General features: G+C 54.2%; 4 protein-coding genes across 4 annotated transcripts; 1 reads left to right on the top strand and 3 right to left on the bottom strand.

The window, feature by feature from the left end:
- Nucleotides 1–1,517: 1,517 nt before the first annotated feature.
- Nucleotides 1,518–2,275, bottom strand: LRP88_10146 (pyruvate transporter MPC1; the record flags this gene model as incomplete). The annotated part of the gene is made up of 3 exons (XM_083246613.1): nucleotides 1,518–1,788; nucleotides 1,840–1,912; nucleotides 2,203–2,275. The coding sequence occupies 3 exons, from the start codon at nucleotides 2,273–2,275 to the stop codon at nucleotides 1,518–1,520; spliced, it is 417 nt and encodes a 138-aa protein (XP_083097726.1).
- A 1,391-nt stretch (nucleotides 2,276–3,666) lies between these two features.
- LRP88_10145 (region-domain-containing protein) lies at nucleotides 3,667–4,914 on the bottom strand (the record flags this gene model as incomplete). The annotated part of the gene is made up of 1 exon (XM_083246612.1): nucleotides 3,667–4,914. One exon carries the CDS (start codon nucleotides 4,912–4,914, stop codon nucleotides 3,667–3,669), a length of 1,248 nt encoding a protein of 415 aa, XP_083097725.1.
- Nucleotides 4,915–7,394: 2,480 nt separating this feature from the next.
- On the top strand, nucleotides 7,395–10,934 carry LRP88_10144 (uncharacterized protein; the record flags this gene model as incomplete). Its single annotated transcript, XM_083246611.1, has 6 exons — nucleotides 7,395–7,885; nucleotides 7,939–8,306; nucleotides 8,604–8,985; nucleotides 9,266–9,535; nucleotides 9,682–9,815; nucleotides 9,865–10,934. The coding sequence occupies 6 exons, from the start codon at nucleotides 7,395–7,397 to the stop codon at nucleotides 10,932–10,934; spliced, it is 2,715 nt and encodes a 904-aa protein (XP_083097724.1).
- A 613-nt stretch (nucleotides 10,935–11,547) lies between these two features.
- On the bottom strand, nucleotides 11,548–12,948 carry LRP88_10143 (Alpha/Beta hydrolase protein; the record flags this gene model as incomplete). Its single annotated transcript, XM_083246610.1, has 4 exons — nucleotides 11,548–11,722; nucleotides 11,912–12,550; nucleotides 12,685–12,728; nucleotides 12,835–12,948. The coding sequence occupies 4 exons, from the start codon at nucleotides 12,946–12,948 to the stop codon at nucleotides 11,548–11,550; spliced, it is 972 nt and encodes a 323-aa protein (XP_083097723.1).
- Between the last annotated feature and the right edge of the window lie 5,254 nt (nucleotides 12,949–18,202).

Genomic DNA, 18,202 nt, shown 5'->3' with positions numbered 1-18,202 from the left:
TTTCTAGATTTGACTATTCATGACATTCGCGGATTGGATTGGGCGTCGGCCGAAACAATTCGCGGCACTGGCAGACGCCTTTCCCCTCACCAATGCCGGTCGACCTTGCATGGCCGGGGACCGGGAGCGAGTTTGCCTCGACGATCGATTCTTTAGGTGTGTGTGTCTATGTAGGCACGTCTATGCGTTGCGTTGCTGCGTATGCGTATGTGTATGCTTGTGAAACAATGAATCGTGCTCGCACCCAAGCACACGGCGTTGCTGCGAGATGCACACAGCCAACGACCGACAACAGGCGAACCAGTCAGCACAGTTCATCAGCCCAGAAACATGTCCGCGACATTTTCCTTATCTCCCCGACGGTGCTCGTTTTCCTACCTCCCCTTGTCCTCTTGAGGACGAGCTGCCGTGACGTGCTGCAGATGGCGCGCATCATGTGGGAGTCTGACAAGGGACTCGAGCATCAGATGCGCCTCCATCCCCATCCCCAAGGACCGGCTAGAAAAGGCAACACGCGGATCCGGTAATGATTTGGCAATAACGGCGGGTCTCCCCGGCGTTACAAGTCCACAGCGACGTCCACCGAGAATCCTCGACGAGGATTGGCAGGCTCTCGGCATACGACTCCACGTTCACGGGCAGAATCCGACCAGAACATTACCCAACTGCGCCTGGCCAAGGGGTTAATGCCACGCTCCGTGACCTCAAATTTAATAATGGCAACGGCACCAAGCAAGCTTAGTCGTCCTTCACCTTGGCCCTCCCGGGCACAGACCAGGCACGAGAAGAGAGTCCCAGGGGCCCTGGGGCTGCTTGACACGAAAGATCGGGGTCCCCAACCGGGCCCACTCCTACCAGATCTTCTTTCTCTTTTCCCGAGATGAGGTTTCATGTAGCCTGGGCTGTCTAGTGGCCAGGGCGTCTGTCCCTCGTTCTCCCTTTAGCCGCCGCCTGTGGGGGTGCATACATACAGACACTCAGTAGAACTTGGGAGTTGTGGAAGTCGTGGATATGCAGTCAAGTGTTTCGCATGCGCCATCTGGAGCTTCGAAGCGACACCACTGACGCACGGCTGGAGAGTTGCCGGTTCATTGGCGGTTCTACATCACCATCAACCAAGTCGAGCAGCATCTCGGGAGCGTTCCCGGGGGAAGGCTTCTTGTCTGCGTTTTGCGGGGGACAATTCTTCACGCTCACTCGCTCCTCGAGCTCATGGTGTGGCTCCCGGGGCGCGGTCTGTTGTTCTAACCAAATTGATTCATCTAATGTTCCCCGGAAAGCGAAAAACTTCCTTCTCTGGCACCTCTCCGGGCACAATCACTGCAGGTACCCCAACCTCTAGGTGCCCTCTCGACTAGGAAGAGCATGGGGAAGGTTCTCGTAGGTGTACAAGGAATTGCGTAGCCGCGTGTGACACTCTCCGAACACCGAGGTCAAGCCCGGGGATGCTCCCACCGTGAACGGCACCCGTCCCCGATACACCGATCCTAACGGGGTGTTTTCGGTCTATTCTCCTCTTATTTGCTGACGGCGCTCTGAACCTTCTCGCCGGCCTTCTCAACCTTGTTCTTGGCCACCTCTGCCGCCTGCACCAGCTGCTCCTTTGCCATGTTCTCCTTTCCGCCCCAGTAGTGGTAGTTGAGCCATCGGTATCCTTGGGTGAGCTGGGCGCCGGCGTTGACGAAGTGGCAGGCAAAGAGGAGGTAGTTTCGGGGTGTCACAGCCAGAGAGTAGCGCATGAAGGTACCGGCGTAGATGATGAGGGCACCGGTCATCTGTCCCGAGATACTGGAGGAGATGAGTCAGTTACGACCTCTATGCAGAGGAGGTTAGTCTTACAGTTCAGGGCTCTTCTGTGTGTCCATGATGGCGGCAAGGGGAATGCCAAAGTTGGAGACGGGACCCCAGAAGTCTGGAATAGTCAAGAGTCAGTCTACATTGTCGCATATCAACGCCTCCGAAGCTGCCGTAGTCGATGACCGAGTTGTAGCTAGCAGCTTCTTCAAGCTCGCCCGCACGCCAATTGACTTGAGCGATAAGAGGCACAGCTCGTGCGCATTATTCCCCAGTGTCCAAAACACTCCACGAGAGCTATAACAGTCGTCGGTTCAGGTGATGGATCGCGACATCACATATTTGCGCTCTCGGCGACGAATCGGAGCTCTTGGGAAAAGCATGACAAGGGCGATTCTGGGAACGTACGGGTCGAGCAGATGTAATCAGATACCGGGTTGGACCGGATCTTGGCATTAGCAGCCTTGATGATTGCAGCCATCTTGAATAATCTGGGGTCGGTCTCGCGGGGGTTGAGGTGAAGGAGCGGTTTTTTCGTCGTTTGGAGGTGAGGTTGATAATGAATCCCAGATTTGCTGGCCCGCCCCCCAAAAATCAACCTTCGCCGCCGAAAATTGGCATCGGCGACGTTGAGAGGTCACGTGGATACCTGTGCTACCCCAACGTCTCCCACTGACGAGGGCGGACGCAGCTCCCAACTCGCTCCGAACTCGCTCCCAGCATCCTCAGACAGTCGCACCTCGACGCACTCGAATGTTGATGTAAGATCTAAATTCTGCTCGAGGCGTCGAATTCCAATCGACACCGAGGCCGTTCCCCATCATTCACCGACGGTCTGGAACTGGAGCTGTAGCTGATGCATGGGGGGGCCTCGGAGGTTGCCCGTCCGCACCACGACATTGGGCGACGAAAAAAGCATTCATGGATGGATCTGCCTCTGTGGAAGGGGGGCGTGTTGGAACAGTAGCAGCTCCAGGCCAGGCTGACGCCACGCTAAGGTACTGCCCGTAGCACGAGATATCATCCCGGGCGGGCTGCGGGGCGGGCCTGGGAGCTCCTCTGCACTCCATCCATACCCCAGACGGATATTGGGGGCTCAAGGTTGATGGTGCTTGTGCTTGTCGTTGGTGTGGTGTTGAAGCCTTCCAGGTACAGCCTCCAATTGACTTTGCACCTCCCAAGCCGTTGAGCGCCACGAACAGAGATCCGGCTTTTGGGGGTAAGGATTGGCAAGCAATTCAGCTTATCGTCCTTCCCGTTCGTGCGTGGCGTTCCATTGGAATGCTTCCCTGTCAAAGACGATAAGGGTGCAGATACAACATGTACATCCAGAGCTCCGGCTGTCCAGGGGTCTCAAAAGCTCCTGGGCTCCTCCATGCTCGCACATATCGGCAATCTCACAGACCGCCATGTTTTGGGAAGCTTGACGGACAATCCGTCTCTTTCTGCAAGATCCACCAAGCAGGTGTGCCTGTGCCACTGGCTTCGTCATTGGGCAGGGAAGCTTCCCCCAAACAGCTGGCTGGTCCGGGGGTTGGTCGACCATCTGGAGGAGCCGCCCCCATCTGAGACGGGCTTCCGGAGCCGGGTCCGCTATCCCGGCCTCTCCCGATGCCTTCCAATACTTGGTCGGGTTTGTGTTGTCAACGTGATCGGTTCCGTTTGTTCGTCATGCCGAGACTGCCTTGAGGCGCTCTTCTCTGGGAGGTGCCGAGATTTCAACCGTTGACCGAGGTGTGTTGCCAATGACAGCCGAGTTGACCGAATCTGTAGGGTAGTCCTACGCGCACCCTTACCAAGGAAACCTGATATCCTAGGCCCATCACACCGTTGTAGCTCGGTTATTAACTTGTGATACACGGCTATCTTGTTCTATTCGGTTAGACCCTTCTCAAAGCTAAAATTCCATGTGGTCTTGTAATATCCCCCGCGTTCTGATGAACCTCTTACACCCACATGCTGCAATACGCTTGGAACCATGGCCCATTTCTTGAGGCCTTCCTGATCCGCCACCATGTCTACAAATGAATCACCAGGAAGACGATGAGGTGGCTCTCGAAGTTGACTCTCCAATATCCCCAAATGCCGACGAGGCATAGCCAGGCCTTGAGCGCAACAGCCATATCGCGGCATCTCATGGACGCCAACTCTAAACGGGTCAACCAATAGTCTACCAGCCATGAAATACAAGGCTAGGTAGGCTGTCACCCAAAATAGGGTATGGATTATGAGAGAGACGTTTGGCTTGATGAGATCTGTTGACCTCATTGGCTTCAATGCCGCCGACCTGCATCGCACCAATAACACAACCAGGATGACCGCCGTGTAAGTGAGGATGCAGTCCCGCAGGTAGACCGGCCACTCTTCCGAGTTCCACCCCAGGAGAGTCTCCGAATAAAACAGTCGAAGATAGAACCAATCCGCCCCCGTGTTCCTGGCTTCAGTCTCTTCAAGCGACTTTCGCAGTCTCCGAAACCAGTCTCGCGAAGCAATCACGTCGTCTTCGACCAGAACAAAGTAGTCGGCTTCCGTGCTCCGACATGCGCGTATCACATTGGCATAGTCCAGCTGAACTCTCTTGTTTCGATCGTCGCCAATGGTTGAGCGTCGTGAGATTGAAGTGACGCGCTGAGCGTTGTCGGTCCTGTCACTCGACTCTTGTCCGTAAACTAGCACTTCGTCGGCGACGTTATGGAGCCATGGCTGCTGCCAAGCCGGGTGGTTCTGCGGCGCATCGTCCGCCAGTAGGATCTTTAAGTCGACCAGTCTCCGCTCTTCTGGGCTTAGAGTGTCGAGTAGGGAGGCTATCGTCCGCCCAGTGAACTGCTCCCTCTCTCTCCTGACACTAGGGATCCCGATGCATATCCTGTATCCATCTGGCTTTTCAAATTGGTCTCGGCCGTGATATATCCATGGTCGCTTTGCTGTTGCGGGTGTCCAGGAGGCTCTCTCAAGGAATTCGTCGGCTTCCAACTCTCGAGTTGCTGAGTAGTTTCGGGTATAGGCACGATCTGAATCGTAAAACAAAGACGAGGGGTCTTGAAAAGAGGTTCGCTGGCAATACCGGAACAGCAATAGCCAAATAGCGGCCAGTGTTAGATGAAAGAAGAGTGATTTCATGATCGACGCGGTAAAGAATGGGCAACTATAGCCTTGGTGTAAGTGGATAAGCTACCTATGACAAAGTGAGTACGTGATAGGTCGTTTGCAGATCAGCTCAACTGGATTTACCTCGAAGAATTAACAAGACATTATTACATTTACATGAAGCAAGCAACCATTTCGAAAAGTGTGAAAAATTCGAGTGTATGCCCTCTTGGCGGGGATAGCATAGTATTTGAGCACAGAAACACGAAAAAGATGACGGACCCAGCGGTCCACTGATCAAGATTCCAGCCTTCATCCTTATCCCCTGTTGTGGAAACTAACACGAGAGATCGTCAGTTACAGAACTGGGCGGTTGACCACTCAGGGAGTTGAGGCATTGTTCTAATTGTGGGTGTTTACAAAATCTGTGGAGAGCCATTACATCACTTGTTGCGAGGTTTTATACGAAGATGGCCAGACGGAAAAACCGGCACATCCTATCTACAATCTTCACAGGGAAACTTCAAGAAGGATGTTAATTCAAATAACATTTTACTTAAAGATTTGAAATGATCTCTCGAAGTTTCATGGTCGAAGTAATAATGGCCACCTTCTTGGTGGTTCATCGAGTCCTCGCACTATGATAACTGGGAAGGCCATAAAGTCCGCTCTATCTCCGATACCCAGCGACGATCTCGAAATCATGAGATAAAAAAAGCTTGATATGTCAATGGCGCAGTTGGTTTCAATGCCATTGCTGGGATATGTTCGGATTTCGGCACCTAAGCTCATCTTTTCTCGCCGATCAATCGGCCAGAATGTGGAACAGCTACAACAACATCCACTCACGTAAGCTTTTGTGACCTTAAAATTAGAGTAACCTTCTAATACTTCAATGCCCACTTCTCTGGTACTTGATTCAAATTATCAGGGGGATGTGAGGGTTTCGAATTGCGTCACTCACGCTTGTGTTACATTGCTGGTGAAGCTATTCATGAGTGACAGTCTCACACCTGACCTCCACTTGCAACTTGGATGGATAGTCGGTTCATAGTCTCGCCCAACTATAACATACTTTGCTCGTTCCAATTGCATGTCTAATCAATGCTACCGTGCTCAATCCTCAAGCAACCATCTTTCTATTAATGTGGAGTGTTGGATGAGTGATGCTGCCTCACAGGGCTGAAACCCCAAACTCAGAGTTAATATATAACCATATCGAACGTTATTGTTCTAGCTGGCCCATTGCGGCATCCTCAAGCAAGTGGGTGTTTCTATTCGTGGAGCGCGCCCATACTCAAGTACCCCTTCCCGTCCTGTGGGTAGCCTTGGGCCGAATAAAGATATCTGGACCACAGCGTCTTAACGATGCTATGACACAAGCACCTAAGCCAAACGGCCAGGCTGCCACCCCCTTTTCATGCGCAATTATGGAAATTTTCGCAGCCGGTGTATCCTCCCTTACCGTGGGTTGGGCATTAATGAAGCTGGCCTTGCTCATCTTCTGAGCACAAGGCGCACCCATGGCTTTTCCAATAACCTTGGCAAAGCGGATAGCCGCAATGATAGTAACACCCGGGAGAGGAACGTGCCTCGTTCTGGTCTTGTGCAACTAGAGTCATACTTTTATTAGCAGATCAAAGCTCAAGCGTTTGCTTCACTCTTGCGGCAAGCTGCTTCAGCCTATTGGCTGGATTTGAGGTATCCTGCATCCAACCACCCAGTCAATAGAAAGAAAGGCAGATAGTTGCACAATACAGCAAGAGTAGTCAAATATCCAACGATGTAATACTAAGAAACAACATAGGTAGGATGTAGTGTAAGATGGATCCAAGGACGGGAGTTACCCGGTAGACGTCGAACGTGATGTGGCGGTGCTCTCACTAGCCACATTACTCATGGACTTTGATATTGAAGTTTCTCCTGCAGGCTTCTAGGCTCCCGTCGGGGAAATGCAAGATATAGGTTGAATAATCACTCGTATGACTCCTCGTGAGACGCTAAAGGGTATTTTTCTGAATAGAGAAATGTCTTGGCCACTCAGAACTGAGCTTGCAAAATTGCAGACCTAGAGAGGCAGTCACCCTGGGTGAGTCATTCTGATGGTCAGCCAATGTTTGTCAGAGCAGGGCAAGGCTTCGCCACACGCGGAAGCTTCAAGGCTCCACCGACCTCCAACGCCTCCCGAGTTTTGTTTGAGGTCGAGACAAACGCCTCTCGATATATCATCGCCTCGGATTCTCCCTCTCCTTCTTCCTCCCTCTTCCTAGATCCTCTCCTCATCCTTTCGCATCTCTCGCCCCTGCTACCCGTTTCGTCCCATCAGCAGGGCTGTTGAAACATTAGCGAGCGAACCTTCCCAAGACTGCACGCTCCATCTCCTCAGGCATTTTGCTCCAGTTTTTTCCATTTTCATTTTCATTGTCATTCTAGTTTGAAGACGCTTTATATTACATAGCGCAACCATTCCGCTGCTATCGGCTACGCAGTCTCTCACATTGACCTCCGTCAATATGTCGGAGCAGGGGAGAGGACAGGGCTCGAGCCAGGCTCAGAATCAGTCTCAGAATGAAAGTCGAGCATCAGGATCGAGAGGGGGCTCACGTGGTGGACGTCGTAGGGGAAGAGGTGGCCGGAACCGCGGTCAAGGGAATCAATCCACCACATCAGGCTCCCGAGGTGGTAGAAACGCCGCCTCTCAGGCCACCGCTGCTGATGCTACTGATGCTACACCTTCAACCACATCCCAGGTGGAGCAGCCCGCCTCTTCCGCTCCTGAAAGTTCAGCATCGTCCAGAGGCCGACGGAATCGGCGCGGTCAACGAGGTGCTTCTCATGGTTCAGGGAACCGAGGAAGAGGAGGATTCCGCGTGGGACCCCATCGGCAATTCTGTGGCCGCTTGACCACCACAACGGAAGAACCGGCTCAAGAAACTTCCCAGGATCAGTCATTGAGTGCAGACGCTCCCGAGTTTGTCCCCGGGCAACCCGTCGCTTCACGAAGGTGGGCTTTGCTTAATCGTAACACAACACGCCCTCTTATGCTAACCATCTCAGTGCTGCGGAATCAAGCTCGGCTCAGTCTCAACCTCCGACCCAGCCGCGCTCTAAGGGAGGTCGATCTCGGTCTGATCGGAAACAGGGGAGGCCAAAGCAGGACGTTCCTAAGTCGACTGCCTCCGACCTTTGGCAACGGATCCAGGAGGACATTAGCAACTGGAACTACGAATGCCGAATCTGCGCCGATGACGTTACCCGCAAAAGTTATGTCTGGTCGTGCACCATTTGCTGGACCGTCGTCCATCTCAAGTGCGCTCATCAATGGTGGAGCACCTCGATGAAGGTGGACGAGGCCACCGGTGACAAGTCATGGCGTTGTCCCGGTTGCAACTCAAGCCTGACTGGCGAGCCCGGTGATTACCAGTGTTGGTGCGGCAAAGATCTCAACCCCAGCCACAACAGCATCTTGCCCCCTCACTCGTGTGGACAGACATGTTCTAAACCACGGACGACTTGTTCACACCCCTGTACCCTTCAGTGCCATCCCGGGCCCTGTCCACCTTGCAATGTGCTAAGCCCTCCTGAGCCTTGCTACTGTGGTAAGCACACGCTTCGCAAGAATTGCAGAGATACCGACTACTACAACGGTTGGAGTTGCCGAGAACCATGTGGCGATTTACTATCTTGTGGAGAGCACGAATGTTCACAGATTTGTCACCCAGGCGTCTGTGGAACCTGCGAGGTGGCAGTGAAGGCTAGGTGCTATTGCGGACGGGTCGAGAAGGAGATGGAATGCTTCAAGCAGGATGAGGTCTGCGACTCCTACGATCCTACCAACGATTCTTGGTTCCAGGGCTCTTTTAGCTGCGAAAATGCCTGCGGAAGGGCCTACGACTGTGGAGTTCATCGCTGTGAGACGTCTTGTCACCCACAGGATGAGCTCCCGGCTCACTGCCCCTTCTCTCCAGACGTGGTAACCCATTGTCCTTGCGGAAAGACACCGCTCAAGAATCTCATGGATCACCTGCGCCAATCTTGCGAGGAGCATGTTCCTCACTGCGAGAGAGTCTGCGAGAAGAAGCTCAAGTGCGGCCACACATGCCAGTCATTGTGTCACACCGGAGATTGTGACCCTTGTATGCAGGTCATGGATATAGATTGTCGGTGTGGCCGAGTCACCGCTCCGTCCATTTGCCATGAGGGGGATATCCAACACCCCCAGTGCTTCAAGGTGTGTCAGGCAACTCGGAACTGCGGGCGGCATCGATGTGGAGAGCACTGCTGCCCGGGTGAAAAGAAGGCAGCGCAGCGGATCGCCCAACAGAAGAAGCAGCGTTCTGGTGTCGACTCTATTCAGGTTGAAGCTGAGCACATCTGTGTTCAGGTCTGTGGAAGGCCACTCAAGTGTGGTAGCCACTTCTGTGAGCAGCTCTGCCATCGCGGAGCTTGCCAGAGCTGCCCTGAAGCTGTATGGACAGAGATTAGCTGCAACTGCGGTGCAACGGTTCTTCAGCCTCCTCAACCCTGTGGGACTCGCCAGCCATATTGCACATCCAAGTGTAGGCGCCAGACCGCTTGTGGTCATCCCTCTGTTGAGCATCAGTGTCATCCTGATGACGTTGAATGCCCTCCTTGTGCCTATCTCACTGAGAAGGTATGCGCCTGTGGGAAGACAACTTTTCACAACAAGCCTTGTCATCTCCAGCAGGTTCACTGCGGCGAGATTTGTGGGCAGAAGCTTCAATGCGGGTAGGTTTATCATTGCCCTTCAAAAGCTCTATTAATACTGACCTTGCATAGTCTTCATACTTGTAGGAAGCTTTGCCACCGCCCTGGAGAGTGCGGCGATGCTCGAGAGGGCTGCGAGCAAGTCTGTGGAAAGACGAAACTGCTCTGCAATCACACTTGCCAGAATGTCTGCCATGGCCAGACTCGTAAGTGTTCAAATCAACCTGCATAATGTATAAACTAACACGCGGATAGCCTGCAATGAGTCTACTGCCTGCCAGAAGAAGATGGTTGTCCAGTGCCCCTGCGGTAACTACAAAAAGGAGTTCAAGTGCCTCACGAGCACCAGCAACCCGACTCCAAGCCGTCCTGAGCTTAGATGCGACGAAGAATGTGAACGCCTGGACCGTAACCGTCGCCTTGCCGCAGCTCTCAACATCGATCCTGCGTCACACACCAACGACCATGTCCCCTTCTCGGACAACACGCTGAAGCTGTACAAGCAGTTCCCCTCTTGGGGTGACAGCCAGGAGAGACATTTCCGCGTCTTTGCTGCAAACCCAGATGAGGTTCGTCTTCGATATGAGCCCATGCGTAATGAGTCCCGCCAGTTCTTGCACCTCCTGGCCGAAGACTTTGGCCTCGAGAGCAAGAGTGAGGATTACGGCTCGAATCGATCCGTCGTTGTCTGGAAGACGGACAAGTTCGTGTCCGCTCCGCCCAAGACGCTCGCCCAGTGCGTCAAGATCCGGGCCGCTCAGGCTGCCGAAGCCGCTGCCGCTGCCGCCCTTCGTCCCCCGAGCCCACCCCCCTTTGATAGCGAGCCTTTCAACAGCATGGTCCTCACCGAGCCTCGTTTTGGCCTGACCATTGACGAGGTCACAACGGCTCTCGCTTCAGACCTTGCATCCCTGCAGGGCTTCTCGTTCAAGACTGACTTCCTTAACGATGAGGTTCTCATCAAGGCTACAGCGCAGTACTCAGCCTTCCTCACACCCGCCCCAGTCGAAAAGAGCCTTGCTGCTCTGAAGCCACGCATTGAGCAGACGATCCGCAGCCAGAAGCTCGCTGAGGGTGTGCTGCTCTGCCACTCGGACGACAAGGGCGCCGTCACCCGCCGCGAGGTGCTCCGCCGACCGGGCGCAGGGGGATGGAGCGCCGTGGCTGGGCGGGCAGCGTCCAAGCCCACCTCCTCATCGTCGACGCCGGCGCCCGAGGACTCGATCAAGCCCGGCCGCAAGCTGCTTGGGCTTAAGAAGAAGAAGCCACAGCAGCCCGAGGCGGGCAAGGTGTGGGCGGCACTTGATGGGGATGTAGAATGCTAGGACTAGTAGCAAAGCAAGTTTCCAAGGCTAGGTCAATTCAATAATTATGAGTCTAAATCATGTCTATTACCATCTTGGTATTGTCAAAGTGTCAAAGTGGTATCTGTTGTGACATGCTCCCAATATTTCCATGACCTTTCCATTTAGACCTTTAACCAAATAGCTGGTAGCCAATACCGAGTATTCAATGACAAGAAAGCCACTAGGTCAAAGCTGTTGAGCCTGTGCTTTTTGCTTTTAGACCTTTGCAACTAGCATCGTAATCCGAGACACAATGTCACCTTCAAGAGTTAGTTTGGCGTCACGAGAGCATTGTATAGGAGGGATCACATGGGAGATAATCCCCACCACACGAGCACGTAAAGTTGGTCAATGTTTCATTAATTTCCAGGTTTCTTCTATGGAAGCGGGCAAATATGCAAATTCGTGTGTTGTTGTACATGATGATGATGATGGATGCTGGGTAGGACTTCTTTTTTTGCGCAACAAAAACAAAGACGGAGGGTATCATTCAATCGTGAGTGTATGCATGCATGCTGTATGTGATGTTTCCCTTACTCGGACCCTGAGGTGATGATAATGTGCGTGGAAAGATCTACGGGAACACCCCGTCCTATATGCGTGTCTTCTCCCGTGGTGAGTCGCCTGTCACCTCGGCGATGAAATCTGACATGGCCTCGAAGTAACCTTCTTCGAGAACGCTCGAGTTATGGTCGCCACCGGGCAGGGGCTTCCACCGCTTGGTGGGTGCCGTGGAGATCTCGTACAGTTGCTTCATGTGCCGTGGTCTGCGAGCTAACGTTAGCCTATGTTCCGGCTCGCATCGTTGGCGACTAAAGCGGAAGGATGGACTGGATCGTCAGGGAATATTTGCTTTCTTATCAAGACCACGAGGGTTCATCTTTTGTGGGTGATGCAAATTTGATCATCACAGGATCAAGTAGTGGTTGGAGTGTGCGGATAGAGGGAAGACTTACGGGACGATCTCATCCTGCAAGCCACTGATGAAGAGGGTCGGCACCTTGTTGATACTGGGTAGTATCGACTCGCTGGGCCAGACCTGGTGGCATAGCAGGGTGAGGTATTTGGCAGGAGGCACAACGGAAGGGATAAGCTTCCGGATGGAGAGAAACGTGTTCTCGAGGATCAGGCCCGTAATAGCACCCGAGTCTTGGTTCTTGGCCACCAGCTTGATGCTGACGGCACCCCCCAGGCTCTGACCGTAGACGATGAGCTTGTGATCTCGTGTCTCGGCCCGCTGCCGAAGATAGTTCAGCCCCGTTTGAGCGTCAATGTTCAAACCAGACTCGTCGGGCTCCCCGGTCGAAGAGCCGTAGCCTCTATACTCCAGCATAAACACATTGCAACCAATATAGTTGATGATCATGCGAGCAATGGGTAATCGGTGACCGATGTTCCCAGCATTCCCATGAAACATCAAAATGGTGACATTGGAGTTCTTGTGGCCACGAGGGCCACGGATGTAGTAGGCCGAGAGCTTCTCGCCATCGTCGGTTGGGATATACAACTCCTCGAAGTTTTTGATGCCAAAGTCAGAAGGTTTGGGAACGTCGGAGCGAGAGTTTGCGGGAATGTGGCTCGGATAAATCAATGCCCTAATGCAAGCGAGAGAGGCTGGGTTAGCGCGGGGGACGGCATGATGATGTTGCGGGTCGGAGAGTGGATAGAGACGAGCGGAGGAGAACGGAAGAGTAGTAGCAGCAGTCAATGGACGGACGGATATACGAACTTTTGCTTAAAGTACAGCAGCGAGGTGAGGACGGCGGCGATGCCCTGTAAAGTTGCGCACGGCGTGGTTAGCTCATGTGGACTTGGACGTAGCGGGACTGGGACCTGCATTCAGGCGGATGGACGACGGCTTGCTGCGGAGTCGACGTACCGTGGAAGCCAACGCGGGCAGACGCATGTAGCCGGCGACCGACGTCAGTATCGACACGGTCTGCTCGAGGTAGCTGGACGAGGTTGGCGATGGAGGAGGGTTGGAGCTGGCCATGTTTGTTCGGCCGGTTTTGCTGGGCATTACAATGGATAGACACAAACGAACAAGCCAGGGGTAACAGCTGCGAGGGTCCAAAATGCGGTGACCCAGGGCAAGCCTCCCCAGAAGGACAAGAAAGAGAGCGGTGGAGGGTTAAGGAGACGATGACCGTTGGGGCCTTTTGCTCGACAATAAGATGGCAGCCTAACAAGGGAAAACGTGTAGTTGCTGCGGACGAGGCGTAGGACAGACAACAGCTGATTCCGATGCAGGCCTATCCCAAGTTTGCATGCATGCAGACAGTGGCCGGGAGTTGAAGCTATCCAACGGAGAGGTTCGGAGGACGTAGGTTGGTGATGGAGGCAGCGTCTGTGTCGTCGTTGTTGTTGGGGAAGAAGAGAAAGAAGGACAGAATGAATGAGCGGAGTGTTGGGCGAAAGGATTGATTGCCGAGCTAGTAGGCGATGCCAATAGTAGCTATTTCCTTCTCATAGGCCCTAACTGCAAAAAACAAAGGTGAATATCTCTCGATGGACCTCTGAACCCTGCCGTCTATCTCGGGAGCGATCCCACTTAAGGTAGTCCCATGCAGGAGCGCGACATGGGGTTCGCAGTGAGGACAAGACAGGACAAGACGAGACGGTCGGCGGCGGCGAGGTCGAAGGCGAGCCGAGGCTGAAGCCGTACAAGGTGCGTGGGATGGGATGATGTTGGAGGACGACTTTGACAGACAGTGGTCCAAAAGGGGACGTTGAAGAAAGGCGGAGCAGGGGTCGGAGTATAGGTATAGTAGGGACGGAGAGTATCGCTGGTCTTGGAGGTTATGGTGGAGTTGAGTCGGACCTGGGCGTCTCGTCTCACGAGGTGGAGAGGGATCTGACCAGAATCGAAGGTTTCGAGAAAGAAGAGGGATGGGCAGAAGGGAAGAGAGAGGGAGCTTGTTGCCTGTTGGCAATCCCCCAGAGTCCGACGAATTCGAGCACGAGCACGACCCGACCACCTCAACAATGAGAGCACGGAGGAGAGAGATTGGAAGGCTCCTATCCTCCATCTTGCTCGTTATTGGTGGGGCACGGATGATCTCAGCTCGGTGAGGTGGGGAGAGGGGAGATGATGCTACTGAGTAGTACATGCTCGACATACGCAACAGAGGTAACGGTCAGCGTTAGCTCCGCGGCCAAGGTACCCGGGCCGACGGGCCATCTCAGGTACCCGTGTGCCCTCTGCGCCCCTTACCTGACGCTCACGGGATCCCCCATCAATGAAGCTGACACACCAGGCGAAACAGGCACAGCTCGAGCCATCCCCTCCGCCAAACGGGATCGACGAGACGAGACAACTCCAGGTTTATTATTATCCGTAAGATGCTGCGTATTACGTGGGCGCCTGAGTTTTCCTACATGGCGGGCTGTGGTGCAATGCCACGACGGCAGTGACAATGACGGACTGACTGACTGACAGATAAGGAGGGGGGCGGGCGGGTTGTGTGCAACGGCTGCCAGGGGACTCATTGCGATGATGTCGGTGGAAATGAGCACGGCACGCCATTTCCCAGCTAGGAAGCTTCTAGGAAGAAACGAACGAGCTTCTCCACGACACCAACAAAGCTCAGAACACCGCAGTTCGGCGCCAACGTTAGGACGGACGGACCAAGGGGCAGTCGTCCAATGGAAGCAACCTCATCTCGCTCAGCCGTTCATCCGAGAGAGATCTTGATATGTGCGACCACCTCGTGTTATTCTCGTGTGTCTCCCCAGATCCTGAAAGGTCTCTGAGTCAAACGTGACGGAGGAGGGTGACAAGGGGACGGGGAGAGGAGTACGCGATGTGACTGCCATTGGCGACTTGTCAAGCGTGTAATCGTGGCATTGACATGTCACGAGCTGTGCCCCTGATTTCTGGCCCGGCGGAATTGGGCTAACGTGCGTGGCCTGCATAAGGGCATGTATAAACGACAGCCGTACCCCAAAGACCAGGTCCGAGACCTCGGGAGGCCAAGGGGGCGGGCTGGCTGTGCTGTGCTTGCTCTGTGTCAGCGATGAAACAGCATCTCACCTCTTCTGCAGCAGTCATCACATCTGGCCCGCGCGTGGGGGTTCTTCGCTTCTTGAATGTTATACACGGAACAATTAAACAGAGGGACCGAACAAACCTCGACGAGGAATGCGGATAGCGGGAATTGGGGTCCTTTTGCTTGTTGTCCCGGTTGCTTGCGCTTTTCTCGTCCCATTGTGTGAGTCTCAATAGAAATCTGAACGCCTGCTCCATTCCTCAGCTTTCGTGTTGAGCATCAATCCCACAACCGCATGCCCGTCTTGCGCTGTCGATCCAGGGATATCCCCTGAAACACGCCTCACCTTGGCTCTTCCGCGCGCACCGCCCCGGCGTTAGCCTCTTTGTGGTGAGCTTCTTTGGGGCATAGCTCAGAGAGCTAAGGCGACCACGGGACCGTTGGAAATAACGCCGCATCTTGACGGGGTCCCTGATAGGGATAGAGAGTCCACTCAGGTACGGGTCCAGAGAGCTGGCAAGGGAAGCAAAATCAGACTCGTCGTTCTCTTCTGGTGATGCAGGTAAATGAACCCGGTTCTGTCTTGTCTTGTCACCCTGTGAAGGTGGGGTACCGACGGGAGGCGGCATGACGGCCTCGTGGGCGTGGATAGTTCATGGTCAAATACCAGCCGGGAGGATGGTTTTATGCAAGGGGTCAAGGTATGCGATTGAACTTTGTCATGGTAGCCAGATGGACTTTGACTTTTGTTGTTATTGTTTCGCGGACGGTTGAAAGCATATTTCGCTTCTAGGCCCTCGCAAGGCCCCGTGCATCCATTGGTTGAACCAGTTTATGCATGTATGCTCCGGCTGTGGCCGCCGGCGGCTACGAAGGGATATGTTGTCGGAGGCCGGAGCCCGTCGAAGATGGACCGGAAGAGGCGACCTGCCACGTCCGTCGTCGAGATCCAGAAGCTGCCCCTCCATCTAGACCGGGATGCCTGCCAGCAGACACACAGGTCCCCCTCTCAGCCTCTGTCAGATCAAGCAAGATGGAAAAATTTCTTTCTTTTTTCTCCCCGTGTTTGCTGTCACTGCTTCTGCCCTGCCCTGCCCCGCCGCAAAATGGTTACTGAAGCTGTCTCGACTCCACGGCCCCTCCTGCTCCCCCTTGTAAGTCGGTTCCCTTTTGGCTCGGGGACCCATTGAAGCGCTGCCGCTTTGAGGCCCCTCGCCTCGAGTGGACAATTGCAGACAAATCAGAGAGTGACCTGGTGGGAGAGAAAAAGATGAAGGAGGAACAGTCAAATCCATCCAACTGGTCAGGCACAGCACACCCTTCGCTGCGAAACATGCATTGCAATGGCGCGTGGTTGATCTCCAATATCGAGCGCCTCGTTTTGCGACAAGTCAATTGGAGCTGGACATCCATAACACATAAGCGCGCCACGGTCCAGGGGGGCCATAGGGTTTTTGCTGCAACCACCCTCTGACGGTCCCTGTCACGCCTTCTGACAAGTGATTGACAAACGGCCAGGCATTCCCCTCGAGCTTCCGCGAGATGGGCATGGAAGTCAAGTCTCCAATCATCGACCCATGGGCCCGGGCTTGTCATGACTGGCGGCATTGATCAGTGTCCTGCCGTGGTGCCATTCAGCCAATGGTGACGTCGCCTCACACGAGTTTCGAAGGAATGCCGGGCTGGGCTAGCGCTCGCTCGCTCACGCTCACACTCAACCCAGCGTCTGCCAGGGCGAGCGATGAGACTCCAGGGCGCATCAGCAGCAGCATCATCATCATCAGGGTTCTGCTAATTCGGGTAGTGTAATGACAGAGCGTCCAATCAGTGTCTTCTGGGCGTCGCCGGAGCAGCGCCCTCACACACACTGATAGGCTGAGACATGACTGGGGTTATCCAACCAGACGTCCGTGTTTTGGATGTTGCTCGAAAGGAGGCTTCTCCTGGGCTGGTTCTGTTTGGTGTGTGTTGCATGTGTGTTGTCGCTCTGGCGCTCGTGCTGGCGATGAGCCATCCATCTCACGCCAGAACATTGGATGTCCTAATTTTGGCCCTGGATGCAACGCGACGCCCACGCATTGGATCTTATGCTCTGTTGTGCAAGTTCCTGAGCTGTTCGTTGGCTCTTTTCGAGTTGTTGCTGTAGGTTCGTTCTTGCCCTTACAGGCCTTTGTTTGGCTGGTACGTCAGTAGTTTCATCTGCCGCATCCACCTCAGCCGCCCTCTTTTTTATTTTTTTTTTTCTCCGTCACCCACATCCTCTCCTTCTCCTTCAACCACAACAACAACATCAACATCAACAAATACCGGTTCGCTGATCTTCACGAACCAGTTCGTTCGCTTGTTGACTCCCCCTCCCCCTCCTTCTCACATTCTGGAGCCATCCTAATTAAACCTGCGATCACACGCCACCGTTCCCGCCCACTACCCGCGCCTCCATCATCACGCTACGGCCAACAACACGCTTGCTTGGGACCAAGCCAGAGATCCCGCCGCCGCAACAACCGTGCCCTCGGAAGCTCGACCAGAACCCTGGCTCGCTCGCCCTGCCCGCCCTGCCCTGGCTTGCAAGCCCCTCCACCTGACTTGGGGGCTCTCTCATCTCATCTCTCTCGCTATCTCGCTATCTCTTGTCCCGCCCGCCCCTCCATCCAAACTCGTGCTATCGCCGTCAAACTTGACTTTCCGCCTTTTCTCCCGACCTGTCTTGACCTGGGCGTCGCATTCCTCTGCCCCTATCAAGTGCTTCGTCTCGCTCATTCTTTGCTGCTCTCTGCTCGTCGCCTTATGCTACCCAAGTAGTGCCCAACTGAACCCAACTCCAGCCTCTGAGAGCTAGTTTTTTGCGCCTGTCATATCAGCAACTTGGGTCCAGGCCATACAGAGCTCTGCAAACTGGGCAGCCCCCGATTTTTTCTTGCGTCAAGAGTGCCCAAGGAACTCGCCTCGGCCGAATCACTTGGTCGCCCGTGGCCCTTGCGAGCCCACTGATCGTCTCGGCATCCAGCATTTTCTGCAACCTCTTCCAAGGTCTCTCTCGAAGCCAGCCTGACGCTCCCGTTAAATACCGCGGCGGCCACTTGACCTGCAGCTTACCTCTTCTCCTGTCCCTCTGCCCAACTCGCCTCGCCCAATCATCGACACTCGGATCGGGAGTATCACCCCTCTAAGCACTGCAGCCATGGTCTCCTTCTCCTGTGAGGTACGTTGTGAATTGTCTTTTTTCTTCGATTGCTCGCTCGCCAAGCCCCAGCTCGA

The sequence above is a fragment of the Fusarium phalaenopsidis genome (assembly GCF_050370095.1).
Source record: "Fusarium phalaenopsidis strain FUZ10S chromosome Unknown contig_32304, whole genome shotgun sequence".
Lineage (NCBI taxonomy): Eukaryota > Fungi > Ascomycota > Sordariomycetes > Hypocreales > Nectriaceae > Fusarium > Fusarium phalaenopsidis.
Note: the sequence above shows the minus strand (reverse complement) of the source record. Positions and strands in the feature narration are given on the sequence as shown.